General features: G+C 42.8%; 1 protein-coding gene across 1 annotated transcript in view; it reads left to right on the forward strand.

The window, feature by feature from the left end:
• TEX14 (testis expressed 14, intercellular bridge forming factor) overlaps positions 1 to 18,202 on the forward strand; it is a gene marked incomplete at its 5' end in the record, with an annotated part of 80,023 nt that extends 61,821 nt beyond the window's left edge. The window contains 11 exons of the mRNA XM_082861416.1: positions 2,209 to 2,271; positions 2,787 to 2,914; positions 3,511 to 3,716; positions 4,752 to 4,848; positions 6,250 to 6,324; positions 9,404 to 9,481; positions 10,592 to 10,691; positions 13,814 to 13,906; positions 15,825 to 15,934; positions 17,119 to 17,206; positions 18,012 to 18,202. Coding sequence (XP_082717542.1) covers positions 2,209 to 2,271; positions 2,787 to 2,914; positions 3,511 to 3,716; positions 4,752 to 4,848; positions 6,250 to 6,324; positions 9,404 to 9,481; positions 10,592 to 10,691; positions 13,814 to 13,906; positions 15,825 to 15,934; positions 17,119 to 17,206; positions 18,012 to 18,048 — 1,075 coding nt within the window. The 3' untranslated portion in view covers positions 18,049 to 18,202. The remainder of the gene's footprint in view (positions 1 to 2,208; positions 2,272 to 2,786; positions 2,915 to 3,510; positions 3,717 to 4,751; positions 4,849 to 6,249; positions 6,325 to 9,403; positions 9,482 to 10,591; positions 10,692 to 13,813; positions 13,907 to 15,824; positions 15,935 to 17,118; positions 17,207 to 18,011) is intronic.
• Between the last annotated feature and the right edge of the window lie 2,167 nt (positions 18,203 to 20,369).

Below are 20,369 nucleotides of genomic sequence, written 5' to 3' on the forward strand. Positions count from 1 at the left end.
CCCCACGACTGGAGAGAGAAAAACTGCATGCCACAACTAGAGAGAAGCCCGCACACTGCAATGAAGAGCCTGCATGCTGCAACTAAGACCCAATGCAGCCAAAAAACAAACAAATAAATAAATAAATATTTAAAAAACCCAACACATACATGAATGTTTATAGAAACTTTATTCATAATAGCCCAAATCTGGAAACCCAGATGTTATCTAACAAGTGAATGGTTTAATGGACTGTGTTACAGCCATACCATGGAATGCTCCTCAGCAATAAAAAAGCATGAACTATTGGTACATGCAGCAACTGGGATAAGCCTCCAGAGAATTATGCTGAGTGGAAAAAGCAACCCCTGCAAAGTTATTTACTATATGATTCTACATTTATACCATTCTTGAAATGATGAAATTGTAGAAATAAAGAATAAATGAGTGGTTTCTAGGGGTTAAGAAAGAGATGGGAGTGGGGGGGAAATGGACATGGCTATAAAAGGGCAACGTGAGGGGTCCTTGTGGTGGAAATGTTCTGTATCTTGACTGTATCAATGTTAATATCTTGGTTATGATATTGCTCAATAGATTTGCAAGATGTCACCATTGAGGGAAGCTGGGTAAAGTGTATTTCTTAAAACTGCACGTGGACTTCCCTGGTGGTGCAGTGGTTCAGAATCCGCCTGCCAATGCAGGGGACACGGGTTCGAGCCCTGGTCTGGGAAGATCCCACATGCCACGGAGCAACTAGGCCCGTGTGCCACAACTACTTGAGCCTGCGCTCTAGAGCCCATGCTCCTCAACAAGAGAAGCCACCGCAATGAGAAGCCCGTGTACCGCAAGGAAGAGTAGCCCCCGCTCACTGCGACTAGAGAAAGCCAGCGTGCAGCAACAAAGACCCAACACAGCCATAAATTAAAAAAAAAAAGAAAAAGAACTGCATGTGAATATACATACAGTTATTTCAAAATAAAAAGATTAATTCAAAAACTAATAACAGAGATGAAGTGCCTGGTACAATAGCATTCAATTTACTTTCTCTTTTCTGGACCTCAGTTTCCTTATCTATAATAATGATAGCTAGTATTTCCTAAGTAGTGACAATATGCCAGGTACTCTGTTTTGTCAAATCTAATTCATATAACAACCCTCTCATTTTGCCAATACAGAAAGCAGAGGGTTTTTTCCTTAGGTTGTACAGTTAGTAAGTAGCTATATCATTAGGATAGGCTAGATTATGTTATGTAACACACAACCCCCAGATTTTAGTGGCTTAAAGCAACAAAAACTTATTTTGTGCTCGTGCTCCACGTCCATCACCAGGAGTGTTCTGTGCTACTCTACCTTCCATCAGAAATCCACACTGAGGGAGACTCCGTCTTTGTGCTTCCTTTCTTACTGAGGCAGGAAAAAAGGGAGCATGGTGAATTGTGCACTAGGCTTTTAAAGTTTCTGCCCCAAAGTGAATCACATCACTTTCACTTGCATTTCACTGGTTAAAACAAGTCATATGGCCATTTATGTAAATTAGGAGGGCCAGAAAGTACTGTCCTACATTGTGCTCAGCAGGAGAAACAAATATTTAGTGAACAGAATTAATAGTCACAACTCAATCCAAAATCCATGCTCTTTCCTTTATACCATTGGTCTCACAGGATTGTGCAAAGATTAAAAATGTGGAAACATTTGGAAGGATTTAGCATGGGATCTGGCTTATAGTTTGTGTTTGAATATTGAAAATGAATCTTAAATATTGGTTAAAGTAGAAGCAGGTCAAGTTTGTCTTCAGAATTCTTTTCTGGCCATTTTTTGGCACAAGCCTCTCTTGGCCTCCCCTGATACTCCATGCCAAGAAGCTGTTTCACAGTTGGTAAGGCCCCATGGCTGTGCCCTTTGCTCCATCATCCATCCACAGCAAAGTTCCCATGCTCTGTTGATTTCCTCAGGAGCTTACTCAGCCAGTAGCATCGTTGGCTGATTTCAGATGGGCTGACCCTTAGAGAGTATTTATTCAGCCTCTGAAGAGGAAACAGATACCCAGACATCCCTGAGAACATGTGGCTAGTCAGTAGCAGAGCCAGGATCAGAACCCTCACTGTCCACTTTGAGCTTAGTGCCCTTCCAGCTGCCTCTCACACTGGGCCCGTAACTGGTGCCTGGTACCACGATATTGCACTCTGCTGACAGGGGATTTACCTAGTTTTCTCACTTTCTCTCTTACAGTATTGAAGACGAACAAGAGGAGACATTAAAGGAGTCACCAAAGGAAATGAAAGAGAAAGACATGTATGGCCACCAAAAGTTGCCTAAGGATTCTGTGCAAAGTCTTGGTTTTAGGGGAAGAGTATTTCCTTGTTTGTAGGAGTCTGTGTTCTTCCCATTTTTATGTATACATTTAATGTGAGCCTGTTTCTTCTTTCACCAAAAAACTGTTGTGATGAGTGATCTAAATTAACAGCATCTTAATCTAGGAAACACAGTGATAAGAAGAATAGAAGTTTATACTTGAGGTAGATTAAATCTGTTTGCCACATAAATAGACTTTCACCTATGGAATTTATTTTTAGCTGCTGAGATATGTTTAAAGTTAGTATCTCTTTTTAAGATATTCTCTAATATTCTCTTTAAGATATCTTACATATCTTATAGATATCTTATGGATATTCTAAGATATTCTTTGATTTTGGCCACTTGCCAAATAAAGATTTTTGTGAAGAGCATCTTTAAAAAGTACCTCTTAGGAATATAATGTTTGATTTTTGTAAACATCTCCCAATTACTCTGTGCTTTTAATTCTTTAGATCACTGACAGACATTCAAGACCTGTCTAGTATCTCCTATGAACAAGGCGGTTCTTTTAAGGAAGTCTCATGCAAAACACCCAAAATAAACCACGCACCTACTAGTGTCAGCACTCCGCTCAGCCCAGGTAATAACTAGCAGGGGGATGTTCTGGGAAAGGGACTAACAGCCCCTGCCTCGCTGGCTATGGGAAGCCAGGCTGCAGGAGCAGACCCACAGTGTTTTCTCACAGTACAGAGGGGTTTCTTTAGGGTCAGAGCTGAAGGGGATAATCCCATGGGAGGCCAGGTAGCTGTGGTGGTGGTGATTAACCAGCTATAAGGAGATTTTTAAACTCTAGCAATAGAGACATGCAAATGCAGAGTCTACTTTGTACTTGAAGCACTGTTGAATTTAGTGCAAATACATTGGATTCTCTAGAGTTAGTAACTTAAAACAGTACCTTGTGCTTAAACATACATAGCTCTGGGTCCTGCAACTGCATACAGCCAGCATCAAATATCCTCTCTCTAGTGTCCTTTTTTCCAGTATATTTGTGGTTCAAATAATCTCCCTGTAGTCTCTCCCAAGTTTAGAGACTATCATCAGTGATCAGTGATTATTTCAGTTATTGACAATTTGGAAAATCCCTGTTCCAGGTATAGAGTTTTGTGGGGGCTTCTTTTTGTTGTTTTTAAGTAATGTAAAGGATTCAGACACTAACTGCCCTCTTTTCTACAACAGGGTCAATTTCTTCAGCTTCTAGTCAGTATAAGGACTGTCTTGAAAGTATCACGTTTCAGGTTAAAACAGGGTCTACCTCGTTCTGGAAGAGTCAAGAATCTATTCAAACTTTGTCTGATAAATTTACAACTGTCCGAGAGAAAGCAAAGAGCCTAGACTCCCTTCTTACTTCCTCTGAAACTCTTCCTTCAAGACTGACTAATCTCGTAAGTATACTGACTCTGCGCTGCACACTCTTGGAGTGGGTCCAAAGGCGTCAGTGATCCAAAAGGCCAAGATTTCTCCGTGTCTGTTTTACAAAGAAAGCAAGAAATAAGCTGGATCCTCTCCAGGCTTCCCTGGGGCTCCTCTCTGAGTCTGTATTGTAGAATGGATCCTGGGTTTTTGTGCCCTTTTTTTCCCCCAGAGGTAATGTTTGTCGATTTCTCGAAAGATCCGTCCGCTGCGATAGCTTATGATGCATTGTTCATCTGCATTGTTCTTTCTACCTAACCATATCTTACGTACTAAGAGGAGGCTTGAGTTCTGCTTCCTTCTTGACGCCTCCTCTGGTTAGTTCTCTGAGAGTTTCGATTGATCTCTACCTTTTCTGAACTCCTGAACCAATAATCTGCAGTAAAAACACTTAATGGTACCTTCTCCTTGCTTCCTTCCCCTCCCCGTGCTGTTTGTTTGTTGGTTTCCTTTCTCTCTCTCCCTCATACTTCATATGTGTAGTCTCTTCAAGAAAACTGAAAGTTCCTTACTTGGTTCTGCTCATTAAAAACCTGTTGACTGACCTTTCTGTAGGCAGATTGACTACTTTTTTGGCCCTCAGTGAAAAATCGACTGTCATCTTCTCTGGGCATTTGACTCACAAAAGGTCTCACTCTGAAGTAGGGAAATAAAGAATTTTATGCTCTTGTTCAACAAACTGTTAATGGGGCAGGTTCTAAGTGCCAGGCACTATGCCAGGCCCTTTTCTAGGCATAGTGACTAGGAAAGTCCACGCCCTGAAGGAGCTCACTGCCTGTTGAGAAAGACTGGCAGGATGTAACACAGAGGTAAAAACAGCGCTGTGGAGGCAAAGGGGGTGGGAAGCCTTCCGAGAGGAGATAACGTTTGAATGTTTGACTCAGTCAACAAAACAAGTAGCTTCTTCCATCAGTGATACACAAGATTAATCTTGGAAATGACTGAGCTTAATGGGCCTTCTTAGCTTAATACACGTGTCGGTTACCATGTTTATGTCTTACTTGTAGAAAAGATTGCCTGCATTTACTGGGGCTGGTTCCTCCAGCATTGCCAAGGCACCTGACACATCATCCCGTGCCACTCAGAGGAGGAGCCTGCCAAAAGGTACCCTGTGTTTAATATTAAAATACAAGTTCATAATAGTAAACCAGTTTAAGGGAGACTTCATCTCTTCTTTGATGGCTATAGCAGATTCAAACAAAAATGCTAATTTCCCCTGACTATAAAAGTAAAACATACTCATTATAGAAAACTTAGAGAATACAGACGAGCTTAAAAGAGAAAACCACGACCATTCTACCATTATTTTTTTTTAAGTTTTTTTTGATGTGGACCATTTTTAAAGTCTTTATTGAATTTGTTACAATATGGCTTCTGTTTTATGTTTTGGTTTTTTGGCCACGAGGCATGTGGGATCTTAGCTCCCCAACCAGGGATTAAACCTGCACCCCCTGCATTAGAAGGCGAAGTCTTAACCACTGGACTGCCAGGGAAGTCCCTCTACCATCATTTTTTAACCTCTTGTAGTATTTTGGTATATATATATATACAGCCCCTAAATATATATAAAAGAATATATATATATATATATATATTTGGGGGCTGTATATATATATATATATATATATATATATATATATATATATTCTTTTTCTTAGCATAGTTGAGATCATATAGTGTATCAGCTCTGGCCTGCTTCTTTTTCTTTAATGATATATTTTAGGATTTCTACTTGTCAGTAAAAATTATTCATAAATATATGTGATGGCTGCATAGTAGTCCATTCTACTTATGTTGCTTAACCATGCCCTTATGTTGAAGATTTATGTTGTTTTCCAACTTTTGCTCTTTGTACAGAAATCTTTATCTGAACCTCTGATCTTTTCCTTAGGATAGAGTCTTAGAAGACAATTTCCAGATCAAAGGGTATGAGAGCGTTAACAGCTCTTGAGGTGTAATTGCCTTTGCTCCATTAATCTTATTGTCTTGTGTCTTTGGTACAACTCAGAATTTCCCTCAGGGGGATAGAGATATTGTGAACTATGCTGAGGGGTTTTGGTTAGTGTTATAATTGAGCCCTTACGTGAAGGCCCTAAGTATGGTCTCCCATATCCCCTGGCCTGATAATCTGTAGAGAAAGGCCTCCCACTTTTTCATTTTGACGGGTCTAGAGCTTCTATATCCCTCCAGCAGTCTTGGTCCAAATTGGAACCCCAGCCTCTTAGTAAGAATTTATACCTCACCTCCCTCAAATATCCTTGGGGAGGGGCACAGATCAAGTGGTACTGAGGTGAGGTGTGATGTAGGAAAGGGTTTAGAGTAAAAGGGAGAGTAAAGCCTTTCACATATGAAGTCTCAATTAGGACCGTTAATATAAGAGGTTTTCTCCCCATCTTAGCTTGTTTCATCATTGAGAAATCCTAAGTCAAATCCATGTCGAAGCCTCGAAAACCTAGTTCAGGTCTAGGAAGGCAGTAAGTCACTTTCTCCTTTATCTTTTTTAAGAACTAGTAGAAGCCATCTTGCAACATCACATTGATGAGCTGCCACCACCACCTCAGGAGCTGCTTGACGAAATCGGTAAGGCATGCTCAATGCAGAATATACTCCATGGCCCTGCTTCTTATGGTCACTGACCACATATGGTTCTTTGTCTCAGGTGAGAGCACTAGTACCGAAGGCCCTATAAAGGTTTGACTGAATGTACAGAATTCTGGAAGAGACAGTTTTCCAATAAAATGGGCCTCAGACTACTACTGAAGCCTGGCCAGGATAATTGGTCTGTGTCTGTTGTCATTTTGTTACTTAAAGGGCCTACGGTAATGATTCTAAGAGGAAATAACAACATTCAAGTGGTTTATTATGATGAACTTGTTTTATTAAAAGAATTCTTAGCTCCTTTTTGAACCAAACTAGCCATACTTCAGCTATACTGAAGTCTGGCAACTCAGGCCCAAACACCCCATGCTTTCTGTTTTGCCATTAGCAGGAGATATTAAAGGTATTGGCATTGTGGATGAATCCGTTTCCTGAGGGCAGGGAAGTCAGTGGCACAGGACCTAATGAGACCAGAATTTTCCATTTCAGGCAGAGACTGAGGGATACCTGCTCAATTTTAGTTGCAGCTGATCAGCTGGCCTGCCCAGCTGAGCTGATGCTGAAAGTAAATGGAGCATGGTGATAGAAACATTTGGGGCAGGTGGCTTGCTTCTCCAGGGAGGACTGACTGCCCTCTTCGTGACAGCCTGGCTGACCAGCCCCTCACTCTCAGAGGGCACATCTCATCAGACCTCTGATGGTACAGTTCTTGGTATGGGAACAGTAGGGAGTTTCCTAAGGGGAATCTCTTGATTTTCAGGGTCCCTGAGGTTTTGTGTCTCATCAGGAAGAGGGAGTTGAATGACTCAATGGACAGATACGGTCTAGGCTACCCAACCCCTAGCCCCTGGCTTGTTGGCCTTACAAACTTGGGTGGAGCCGGTCAGAGCTGCCAAAGCCTCCCTCGGTTTCTTTCTTTTCTGTAGTCATAGGCCCTTCTTGCCTCACCACACCCCTCGCCCAGTGCCACAGGGTTGTGCGGGTCACAGGGTTGTTGGCTCTTAGGGCTCCCACCCCGGCACCAGTCTGCCTCCCCTGGAACCCCCTAAGGGGTCCCTGCAAATTCCTCCCCTCCAGTTGCTCTCCTTCACATACTCATGGAACTACTGCTTGTGAGAGTAGAGGTCAGCCCCTCGTGTCCCGCTCAGGTAGATTCTCAGTGCCGTCTGTTTTTTGGTCACGGCTTAGGACAGTACTTGTAGGCTCCTTTGCAGTTAGACCTTAGCGATACTTTTCCTCTGGATCCTGCTCTCCTCTCTCTGCAGTCACAATGTGGACCCCCACCCCCCATCTCAGCAGCTGTCACCAGGTTTCTGCAGCCGGCCTCTTGGCACTGCTGTACCCCAGTGTGCTCTGCAGAAACTCTTCCTCATTTCGCTTATGGGAATTATCTGGGCCAGGTTTCTAGGCGATGTCTTGTACTTTGAGATGGGTCAGTAATTTTCCAGAAAGATAAAGGGCAGAGGGCACCTGAGTAGTTTCTCCTAATAACGGGTGTGCCTACCTGATTATTGTTTATCATCACTCTCGTTGTTTCCTCTCAGGAGAGCTTTGGGGAGTGACCTGGAGCTGACACCTACTCTTTTGAAGGGCACACATCCACAACTCCAGGCTTCCGTCCAGGGCCTAAAGGGGAGGGTCCTTTAGAATCTTGTAAGATCAACAAGGGACTACCTCTAACAAAGATAAAAATGGATTTAAAAATTTCAGATTATATTAAATGACCTTATGGGGCCCCTTGATGCCCAGGGGCTGCCAGGGAGGGCTTGCTTCCTGACCTGCTAGAAGGGCAAGACCTGTGCCTGCACACAACAGGGCCGTGCCGGTGAGCCCAGGGGTCCCGTCTGTGCTGCCTCCCAGCTGTCTCTCTGATGGGCTCTGGGGAGCACTTTGAGGAAACTGAGCGCCTAACACGTGAAGCAGTGCACTGAGTTTAGCAGACGCTTGTCTTAGTCTAATGATCAATTCGTTAGGAACTGGAAATTTTATTCTTTGCCTTTTGTCTCTCTACAGACCAGATCAAAAATGTGTACTTTAGGCCAACAGAGATAGGGAAAGATTTGGACTACTCTGAATTTACCAACTTTTTGAGAGAGTATATAAAGTAGAGATTAAGAGCATAAGCCTTAGAGCTAGACTGCCTGAATTCAAAGTCCAGTTACACCTCTTAGTATCTGTGTGATTCTAGGCAAGTTCCTTAGCCTTCCTTTTTTTAAAAAAAATATTTATCTTGGCTGCCCTGGGTCTTCATTGTGGCACGCGGGACCTTTGCTGCGGCATGCATGCAGGGTCTAGTCCTACTGATCAGGGATTGAACCCAGGCCCCCTGCATTGGGAGCGTGGAGTCTTACCCACTGGACCACCAGCCAGGAAAGTCCCTCCTTAACCTTTCTTTACCTTAATTTCCTCATCTGTTAAACAAGAATAACAATAATGTGATCAATCTCATAGGGTATTGTGAAGATTAATTGTGAATATTAATCTTGAATTAATGTATGCAAATTAGAAATAGTACCTGCCACTTAGAGCTCTGCAAGTGTTACCTATCATCATCATTTTTTTTTTTTTTTTTGCGGTATACGGGCCTCTCACTGTTGTGGCCTCTCCCATTGCGGAGCACAGGCTCCGAACGCGCAGGCTCTGGACGCGCAGGCTCAGCGGCTCAGCCGCTCCACATGTGGGATCCTCCCGGACCGGGGCACGAACCCGTGTCCCCTGCATCGGCAGGTGGACTCTCAACCACTGCGCCACCAGGGAAGCCCCCATCATCATTATTTTTACTTTTATTTTTAGTGTTACATGGGATTGGATGCCTAAGGCAGTGGTTCTCAAACTTCATCAGGCATCAGAAGCACCTGGAGGGCTTGCTACACCATCCCCACCCCCAGAGTTTCTGATTCAGTAAGCCTGAGATGTGGCCTGAGAATTTGCATACCTAACAAGTTCTCAGATTATACTGAGGCTGCTGGTCTGAGGAGTACTGTTTGAGAACCACTGCCCTAGAGGATGATGTGACATGCAAAAGAAGAAATAAGTTGCTTTCTGCTCTATGTTGTGACAGAGCACCTGAAGCGGCAGCAGGCCCCATCCACAGTGTGCGATGAGAACACAGCAAGTCATCTGGGCATCACTGCAAGTGGTAAGCCAAATCCCCAGTTCTTTCTCATCAGATTTTGCTGTAACTGTCCTTGGAAGCACAGTGGTACATTTGGGTGAGTGTGGACCTTGAGGTCAGGCACACTCCACCTCAATTCTGACTCCACTACTTACTTTGGTATGACAGACTGTTTAATGTCTCTGAGCTTCAGTTATCCTCATATGTAAAATGAGAATGATAACTCCTACCTAATGATGTGCATGCATAGTGCCTGGTACGTTGTAAGATACTTAACAAATGTTAGTCTCCTTCCCTTCATAGGACTGCTGGCAGGATGAAATGAGATAGCATATGTAAAATGCCTGGCATACAGTAAAGGGCACTACCCTTCCCCACCCAAATTCCTTCCCTGGCTCCAATCTGGAAACATCTAACAAATGGGAAGAGGGTGGCCCCCCAGAATAAATCTGTACAATTTGTTTTCAGGGACTCTTGCCTCCTCTTTTATGTGCCATTTCTTTCCTCTGTCTCTCTCGAGCCTTGGCACAGGCAAGGCTTCCTGCCGTTTCGCCTGGCAAAGAGCTCCCCAGACCTCAGAAGCAGCTGCTGTGGATACAGGCGCCCTGCAGATTGCCACCTGGCCCCCTGCTCTTGTGGGAAGAGGGGAACCCGTGCATTGCAGACTTCAGGGTCCACTGATTAGCCTTAATTTTTTGCACTCCATTTTTTTTTTTTTTTGGCTGCGTTGGGTCTCCGTTGCTGCACACGGGCTTTCTCTAGTAGCGGCGAGCGGGGGGCTACTCTTCATTGTGATGTGTGGGCTTCTCACTGCGGTGGCTTCTCTTGTTGCAGAGCACAGGCTCTAGGCGCACGGGCTTTAGTAGTTGCGGCACGTGGGCTCAGTAGTTGTGGCTTGCGGGCTTTAGACCACAGGCTCAGTAGTTGTGGCGCACAGATCTAGTTGCTCTGCAGCATGTGGGATCTTCCCGGACCAGGGATTGAACCCATGTCCCCTGCATTGAACCCATGTCCCCTGCATTGACAGGCAGATTCTTAACCACTGGGCCACCAGGGAAGTCCTGCACTCCATTTTAAGGCAGGTTTTCTCAAAATTTTTTTTGTTCTAAAGTTAAGTCTTTCAACTGTTTTTAGATCAAAGGCATTTAGAAGAACAAGAAACTAACAGTAATAAAGAAGACAGCAGTATGCTTTGGACCAAAGAAACTCAGGATCTAGAAGAGGATACAGAGAGGTAACAGAAAAAGCTGGATTTTTTTTTTAAAGTGTTTGAAAAAACTATAGTGTTAGTTTATATTAGTTTTTCTTCTGATATTGACAAATAAGGAAATAATGGTCTTTTGTCATACTATCCTTATAGCCCCTATTCCTAAAAGGCTTTTTTTGTTTTTTTTTAAAAAGTCCTTAATTGTTATAAAATACATATAACACAAAATTTTTAAGTGTACATTTCAGTAGTGCTACATATATTCACATTGCTGTGCAACTGATCTCCAGAACTTTTTCATCTTGCAAAACTGAAACTCTATACCCATTAAACAACAACTCCCCATTTCCCCCTCCCCTCAGTCCCCAGCAACCACAGTTCTACTCTCTGTTTCTCTGAGTTTCACTATTCTTGTTTTTTTTTTTTAACATCTTTATTGGAATATAATTGCTTTACAATGGTGTGTTAGTTTCTGCTGTATAACAAAGTGTATCAGTTATACGTATACATATATCACCATATCCCCTCCCTCTTGCATCTCCCTCCGGTGTTTGTGTTTTGTCACTGGCTTATTTCACTCAGCATAATGTCTTCAGGGTTCATCCATGTAGCATGCATCAGAATTTCCTTTCTTCTTAAGGCTGAATTCCATTGTGTGTGTGTGTATCACATTTTGTTTATCCATTCATCTGTTAGTGGACACTGGGTTGCTTCCACCTTTTGACTACTGTAATGCTGCTCTGAGTGTGAGTGTGCAAATAGCTCTTCAACACACCCTGCTTTCATTTCTTTTGGATATATACCCAGAAGTGGTATTGCTGGATCATATGGTAAATCTATTTTTATTTTTTTGAGGAAATGCCATCCTGTTTTCCACAACAGCTGCACCATTTTACATTCCCACAAACAGTGTACAAGGCTTCCACTTTCTCCAGATCCTTGCCAATACTTGTTATTTTCTGTTTTGTTTTTTTTTTTTTTGGCTGTGCCAAGCGGCATGCGGGATCTTAGTTCCCCGACCAGGGATTGAACCTGTGCCCCCTGCAGTGGAAGCGCGGAGTTTTAACCACTGGACCACCAGGGTGGTGGTGTTTCTGTTTTTTTGATAGGTGCGAGGTGATATCTCATTGTGGTTTTGATTTGCATTTCCCTAATGATTAGCGATGGTGGGCATCTTTTCATATGCAGAAGGCCATTTATATATCTTCTTTGGAGAAATATCCTAGTCCTTTGCCCATTTTTTAATAGGATTATTTATTTTTTTCTTGTAAAGTTGTTGTTTGTTGTTTTTGTTTTTACTTCATTTTGTGAGGCAAACATCGGTTTCAGTTTCTTTCAAAGCATTTTAAAGAGAAGTTTTAGATCTTTCTAGCCAAATAAGAGAAGATGGAGGCAACCATCCAGACAATTCAGTCTGAAAACACAAGTTTGCCTCAAGAAACCCAATTCCATTCTTGACTTGGAGCTCTCCTTTGACCTGTGTTGTAAGGTAAACCACTTCAGATCACCTCCTTTGCCTCCTAACATTTCTTGCTTTGTCCGAACTGTTATTCAGGGCCAGGACTCGAGGGAGGTGAGTGCAACACACTCCTTGGGCACAAAATTGAAGGAGGCACCAAAAAACTCAGAAGTCAAGAAAAGTACTATTTTGATGCCATATTTTTAAAAATCAATACTAATGCAAAACCAAATCCATGATGAACAAAATGTTTACGTTTTAAAGAAAGAGAGGCTATGGATCTACACTTACACCACTTGCTTCATCCTCACCCTGGGCCAGCAAATCCTTGGGGAAGCCCTGCAGAATACTTTCAGCTGCAAACGTTAGAAAACCCCACCATCGTGTTTAAATGACTCACATGACATGAAGCCCGGAGGTTGGCAGGGCATGGCTGGCATAGCAGCTCAATGATGCTACCAGGGACTTAGGCTCTTCTGAGCTTTCTGCTCTACCAGACATAGCATGTTGGCCTTTGTTTTCAGGCTTGTCAACTCCTGGACAAGGTGGCTGCTATCCATACTCCAGGCAGAAATAAGAGGGTGGGGCAAAGGAATAGTCTAGCCAACTTTATGTCCTTTTATCTGGAAAGCAAAAGCTTTCCTAGAAGCCCTTCTCAGCAGATGCCTACTTATATCTCCTTGGCCAGATGTGACGCATGGCCACCCTTGGTTGCCAGGGAGACTGGAAATTGAGTTTTTAGCTTTCAGCTGCTGTAGAAGAGGAAGGTAAGGGAGGAGAGTGTTATGAATAACTTTTGGGTAGTGAATCCAGTTTCTGTCACACTCTTCAAGGGCTAAACTATTCTCCACAAGGAAGGAAAAGAGAGAGACCTGGACAGGAAGTGAGGAGACTAGAGCCCTGGGACCTGAGAGGAAGTGGGGAGAGGGTTTTTTGGTGTGTGTGGGGGGGTGAGACAGAGAAGACAAAGAGGCAAAGGGGGAGGAAGGTAAACTTTTAAAAGTTTTATGAACCTTTTGTCTATAATGTATGATGTAACTCCATTCATTCCATCTCCCCCAAACACCTTCGGTAAATATCTAGCCATTATTTAAGGCAAAAGAAGAGTAGCTCAAGAAGGCCAAATTACATTTGGTTATACAAATATGAAGTGCTTTGCACATTATCAAAAGTTAGCTACTATTATCATTGTCTCTTCCTTTTTCAAAAGGGCTGGCTATGCTAGACACAGGTAGATGCCCACAGATGCTCAGTCATCTCAGTCCTTGGCACCAAGCCAGAGTGGAAGATATTTTTTCAGATGGTTGGGACTTTTCAGGCCTTCTGAAAACACATTCTCTGCATCCAGTAGCCTCAGAGGCAGTTCTTAATCTGAAAAACTTGTGGGAATGAGTGTACATTTCTAGCCTCAGGTGGAAATTGATGTAATGATCTAGAATTGAGACAGAGTCTAATATCACACTTTGGGCTTTTTTGTCAAGAGGCTAAAGGAGGGTTCTGGTGCACATTTAAATCGGATCTAAGTGACCACTACAACTCCAGGTACAGTCTCACCGAGCTCTCATTTTCTCATGTGTATAGTGAAAGCAGGAGTTTGAAGGTCCTTTCCCGCTCCAGAGTGCTACGCCTCCTTGTCAAGGGAGAAGGGGAATGATTGCTGTCTCAATTCTCTTCACTTGCCCTTGCACAGAGCTCACTCTACGCTTGATGAGGACCTGGAAAGATGGCTGCAGCCACCTGAGGACAGCACGGAGCTACAGGGTCTCCCCAAGTGCTCGGCAAGGTTATTCTTCTCCATCGGGGATCATTTTTTTTCTTTTTTAGGAAGGGGGACTAGATTTTAGTTCAGTTTTTTGAAAAAGATAGATTTTAGTTTTTTAGGAAGTACATGGACTCCTCGGAGAAGGAATGTTTGGTGATGGCGTTACATTGCTCTAGATAAGCCAGCCCCGCCTTCTGTCTCCCTCCTCTTCCTCCAGCCACCCACAGTGCTCAAGATACTGACTAGCAGACTGATATTAGTATAGAGACAGGCCTCTAAGATTGCTGTGTCTAGGCCCTGTCACCTTCAACATTTTCATTGGTCATTCGAATTAAATCAGAAAAGGCATGCTTATCAAATTTTTAGATAACACAAATCTAAGGATAAATGCTAATGTGATGGGCAGATAAACTGTGGCTTCAAAATGGTCTTGACAGGTGGAAATGTTAGATTTCTCTGAAAGATAAAAGTGAGCATTTAGATCCAAAAGTATAGAATGTGAGAGATCTGACCTAATGGAGCATTTTTTGATCGAAAGCTCCTACTCAGCTGTAATTTCACTGAAGATGGGAAGTACGTCTTATTTTTATACGCCCAGCATTTAGCATGCATTTTGAGATGTGGTAAGAATTCAAGACATTCCCCCTGAAGAAGACATGGACAGCGACTCCATGAGACCTCAGCTTGATGCAGTTGCTGAAAAGGTCAGTGCAGCACTGATGCTGAACAGACAGAAATGTACAGCCCAGGTCACGGTGATGTCTTAGGCTAGCTAGAGGACTTCTAGAACTCATGTGGGGCTCCTTTGGGGTGTCACATTTTAACGGTCAACAAATAGAAGAGGGTGGCCACAGAACAGCTAGAAGTCTGGAAACCTTGTCATGTGAGAACAGCTGAAGGAGCTAGGAAGGCTCAGTCTGAGAAGAGCAAATGGAGTAGAGAATTTGATAGCTGCCCCCAAATACCTGAAATATTGTAAAGTGAAGAGAGTCAGCTTACTCTCTTCTGCCCCAAAGGACAGAGCCACTGACTAGAAACTGCAGAGTAGGAGATTTTTATTCAGTAAAGCACAAGCTTTCTAATGGCCACAGCAATCTGATAGAGAAACAGCTGCCTCCACACTAACTTTAACAGCAGCTCCTCCCACCCGAGCGTAGGCTGCATGACTCTCTGGTCCAGGGCATTTGGACGGAGGTAATAGATAACCTCCTCCAACTTTAGAGCCTGTGATTCTATTAGTGATGAGAGGTTAGGAGGAAAAAAAATCCTTTTCACCCTAGTTGGCTTTATTTTCTCTCTCACTTTGCATATTTTATTTTGAATATCCACCAGATGAAAACAGAAGAAAAATCCCTAAACCATGTCAGTTTGATTCATCCATCATCTGTTGAGCACTGTCAGTGAGCTGAGCACTGCGCTAGGGGCTAGAGATGCAGAGGGATAGGATGTCTCTGCCCTTAAGGAGCTTATAGTTGAGTGGGGAGTTGGTTTCTGCTTACTGGTTTGACAAATGTGGTCTTCAATTGTTAGATACTGCAGTTAGATATTGAGAGTTTTAGGAAATGAAGATAAGGTAATAAAAATACATGTGGTTGTAAAAAGGACACCGATTACAACATAAGTGAAATGCTTTTTTCCTTTGGGACAATACAGCCTAGTGGTTGAGAGCAGCATCTGAGTCAGACTTCCTGGGTCCATCCCAGCTCTAGGACTTACTGGGCATTAATTTAACTTCTTTGTGCCTCAGTTTTCTCATCACTTAACTACCTTATATAGTTGTGATGAGAATTAAATGAGTTAATATACATTACAGCACTTGAACTGTTCCATAGGGAACGCACAGTTAGCTCTAGTTATTATCATATTTCCTTGGGAGTGCAGTGCTGTTCCCCTGGCCATTGTGCACATGGTTTAATGACCAAAGTCATTGTCATTGAAGGGAGACAAATACCAAAGATCAAGAAGTTGGTGAAAAGAAGAGAAAAGGGGAAGAAAGCATCACGCCAGAGAGAAGGAAATCAGAAAGCTTTTTAGGGACTTCTGAAGAAGGTGAGTTGGATGTTCATTTACAATGCAGCCTGGAGTCCTTGGGCTTCCATGAGCATCAAAGTTATTTAGAAATGTTTCCCAGATGCTATACATAATCCTCCTACACTTTTCCCCTGTAGTTCAGCCCAGGTTTTCTGTTAAATGCCAATTATGTCTTTATCACAAAACAGTAACAATAGCCAATTCTATTTCTAAAGCAAGCCTTCAGCCAGGCTCATATTGTCTGGAAAGACGTTTTCCTTCAAATGTGTCTTCAAAAGATAAGAAATCATAAATTGTGGAATTTAAGTGGCGTCTACAAGTAATGTGAAAAGTACAAACCTTAATTTCAAAACTGTTTTGATAGAGCTTTAAGGCACCATTCACAAATGATGCCCTCCTATATTTAAGTTCCTCCTACTCAGGAAGTTAGCGTCATTAACTCTTTCAGATCATCTGGTATCCCTTTTTTCCCTTCCCCAGTCCATTCTCATTCTTCTCCTTTTTCTGCCCTGCTTTGTGCCCCAGGATGCTGACCCTTGTGAACTGAATCTGCTGGGCTTCCTGGCCAGCCGGCTTCCTGTTGGCCAATGGGAGAGCCCAGCAGAAGATCAGATAATTGGGATATTACTTGCCTTACTGCCTACCTCAGCACCTCATCTCTGTGTGGAAGTGATGTCCCTCAACAAGCACAGCTTCTATGGTGCAGCCCATCCTTCCCAGTTCTAGCTCTCACTGGGTTCCAGTAACTGTTCTGCCCCGCCTCTCCCCCCCCCAACCCCAGTCTCTTCAGACTTAGGGGTGATAATGGCTTCCCACTGCTGCTAGTTGCTGGATGCTTTGCCATACCTTGTTTGCTCCCTTAATTCTGACAACACCTCTGTAGGTAGTCACTTCATTAAAGGGCCAGGGGGTGCATTCTGTTTCCTCCAGGACCCTGACTGGCACAAGGCCCAGAGTGTGTGAGCGTTCAGCTAGTATTGAATTCACCGAGAACATAATGCAGGGACTTTGTGAAATTAGCATCATTTGTGTCCATTGCTATGACAGGGAGCTGCAGGATGTTAGGAGTGGAAGCCCAGTATCTGTGTTTTTAGAAAGATTCTATCTCTGTAGAAGAAAACAATTGATGGAGAGAAAACAGTCCACCCTAAACTAGAGAGAGTACTAATGTGACTTCTGAATGCTCTCACCCTTTGACCCAGGAAGTAATCAAGTTGTTTTTTCTTCCTCCTATCAAGAGGAACTAAAACCCTGTTTTTGGAAGCGACTGGGTTGGTCCGAACCATCCAGGTAATGAGATGTCAGATGTTTGTAAGTCAAAGTCCATTGTTTATAGACAACATGAATAGACTTTAAACATGTACCAGTATCTAAATAAACATTAATGACAAAGACTTGAATTCAGAGTTACTCAGTTTTAAAAATGCTAATGTTTATAGTTAATTAAAATACAAGGGGAAATTAATGCCAACTTTGATTACATAATTGGTAGACAGCACAAGAAGGGTTGTTTTTTTTTTTTTGGCTGTCTTGGGTCTTCGTTGCTGCACGTGGGCTTTCTCTAGTTGCAGCGAGCGGGGCCTACTCTTCATTGCGGTGAGCAGACTTCTCATTGTGGTGGCTTCTCTTGTTGCGGAGCACGGGCTCTAGGCACGCGGGCTTCAGTAGTTGCAGCACGCGGGCTCAGTAGTTACAGCACACAGGCCCTAGAGTGCGTGGGCTTCAGTAGTTGTGGCGCGTGTGCTCAGTAGTTGTGGCACGCAGGCTCAGTGGTTGTGGCGCATGGACTTAACTGCTCCGCGGCATGTGGGATCTTCCCAGACCAGGGATCGAACCTGTGTTCCCTGCATTGGCAGGCAGATTCTTAACCACTTCGCCACCAGGGAGGTCCCACAAGAACGGTTTTAGATGGAGGGAGTACAGAAGATGCTGCTCTCGAAATGCTTTACATTTCCGTGATACACTAGCTTATCATAATCTCGCTTGATTATAAAGATCAAAGTTTCTTTCCTTTGAATTCAGTTGAATAAAAAGAGGCTGTTGTTTGTGTCTTTAAGAAACATCACACCAACTCGAAACTCCCTTTTTTGTTCAGGATAATCGTGCTGGATCAGAGTGACTTGCCAGACTGACCGGAAGTGGACCATAGATGGACTCCTGGCCTGCGTTTGAGTATCCTGCTCATGAGCTCCCTTCTTCCCTCGTCTGCTTCAGTCACCGTTAGGGCAGTGGTTCCATTGCTCACACTTTGTTTAGCCGCCACAATAGACAGAATGACTTGTTTGTTTGCAGCACATTTAACCATTTGTTTTCAGTCAGATTTCTGAAAAGTAAACGGTAGTTTTGATTGTAAAGCTTTCTCGTTGTGTCCAGAATGGTGTTTGGTTTTTTAATATAAATTTTCAAACACTTCAACTCCTGTTATATAATAAAATGTTTCCTTTTAATATCAGTTAGGTTTCAGCTGTAAGATATACTTCTGTGTTTTAGTTGTTGGGAGAGGACCTGCCACCCAAAGAAGTTTTGAATTCTGTTATAAAGTTTGACAAGTAAATAACTACTGCTACCACCCATTGTACAAACTGGCACCAGTCATCCATGTTTTATTACAGAAATATTGCCCTCCTCTTCACCGGGATTGCCATATTCCCGTTCCAGCTACAATTGACTTACATGATAAAAGTGTAGGTAGGAATAAAAGCCCAAAATATTTTGAACTCTTTAAGGTGAACAAACATCATCTCTGTATATTTCAGTTTACACCTCACATCCTTAGTGTCTTAGAAGAATGAAACTATGGTAAGAAAGATCACAATATTTTCTCTAACTTAGCCTCTTGTGCGGTGCTAGCCAGCTAACATTTTATCTGTAGGTAGTAGGTCTTTTGTTTGTGAAAACCGGATAGTTCCTCTTGTGGACGGTCATATTCATACAGTTCTTAGCTCCCCAAAATTTTACCCTGCACAAATAAAACAGGAAGGTACAAGTTTATTTGACCATTTTAAAGCAAGGAAACAGTGGCTTGCCATTGTAACCAGAGGAAACCCATGACAAATTACTTTACAAATAATACGAAACTTTGAGGGATACAGAGACTTAGTAACATGCAGTACTTCCTCTCAAAAAGCTTTATATGGTGAGACAAAACCAACGTACATAAAAATGTAAGAGCTAATAGACATATCATGATAAATGGTAAGATATGAAATTACAGTATGATCTATTAGTATTCATAAAGGCTACAGACTCGCACTGACGTGGTTTGTAATCCTTTGTCTACAGAGTAGACTCTTCTGTCTGGCCAGTGACTATGTAATATTGGCCAATGTTAACAATAATAATGTTGATAGATATTGTTTATTGGTTATGGAGCACCTGTTATGTGCCAGGTACTTTATATACTTGGTGCTTTTCCTGCACGTGGCACTCTCACTGTACTTCTTTAGTATGCTGCTTTTCCTACTCTTCAGCAGCTGTTATTTCAAACTTTTATTCTTCACTTCCCATCAACATTTAACAGATGACTTACCTCCAACTTTACAGAGAAATTAGCCATCAGATGGGAACAAATCAGCTTCCCACCACCAACACTACTAACAAGTAGTCACATCTGTCTCTGTGACACTTGTAGGTAAACAGTTGTAGGTAAATCAGTCTACCCTAAACTAGGGGTGGACCTTTTCTACATGTATTCTTTCTATTGATACCTTCCTCCACGTTACACTGAAGGAAGTGTCTCTCTTCCCATCCAAGGCCAGTCTCATCTTCTGTCTGCTCAGAGTTATCCTTCTCAGGTTATTATCTCCCTTCTTAGTATCTCCAACCCCTTCTTTATTAGCTTCTTTTCATCACTTGACGCACTTGGATTTTTCCCATTGTTAAAAAGTATTCCCTGGATTTTCCTGGCAGTCCAGCGGTTAAGACTCTGTGCTTCCATTGCTGGGGGCACTGGTTCGACCCCTGGTCAGGGAACTAGGATCCCTCATGCCGTGTGGTGCGGCCAAAAAAAAAAAAAAGTATTCCCTGGATCCCACGTCCCTTTCCAGCCACTGCCCCATCTCTTTCCTCCCACTGCAGTTAGAGTTCTTAAAAGAGTTGTCTACACCTGCTGTCTTTAGTGCCTCACCTCCGCCTCACTCTTCAACCCACTATAATCTGAACTCTGCTCCTTCCATTCTCAGGCAATCCTAACGTTACCAATGACTTCCGTATTCCTAAATCCCAGGGAAACTCTTCTGGCCTCGTTGTCCAGTTTGCTCTCTCAGACTGTTCCCTTGGCTCCCTTATGTTACAATCTGGTTTTCCTTCTATTTCTCTGGTTATTCCATCTCAGCCTCCTTTGGGGTTCTGCCTTTACCTTTTCTTTTTAAAATTTATTTTATTAAAGTATAGCTGAGTTACAGTGTTGTATTAATTTCTGCTGAACAGCAAAATAATTCAGATATACCTACAT

Source organism: Leucopleurus acutus (assembly GCF_964270905.1).
Source record: "Leucopleurus acutus genome assembly, chromosome: 19".
NCBI lineage: Eukaryota > Metazoa > Chordata > Mammalia > Artiodactyla > Delphinidae > Leucopleurus > Leucopleurus acutus.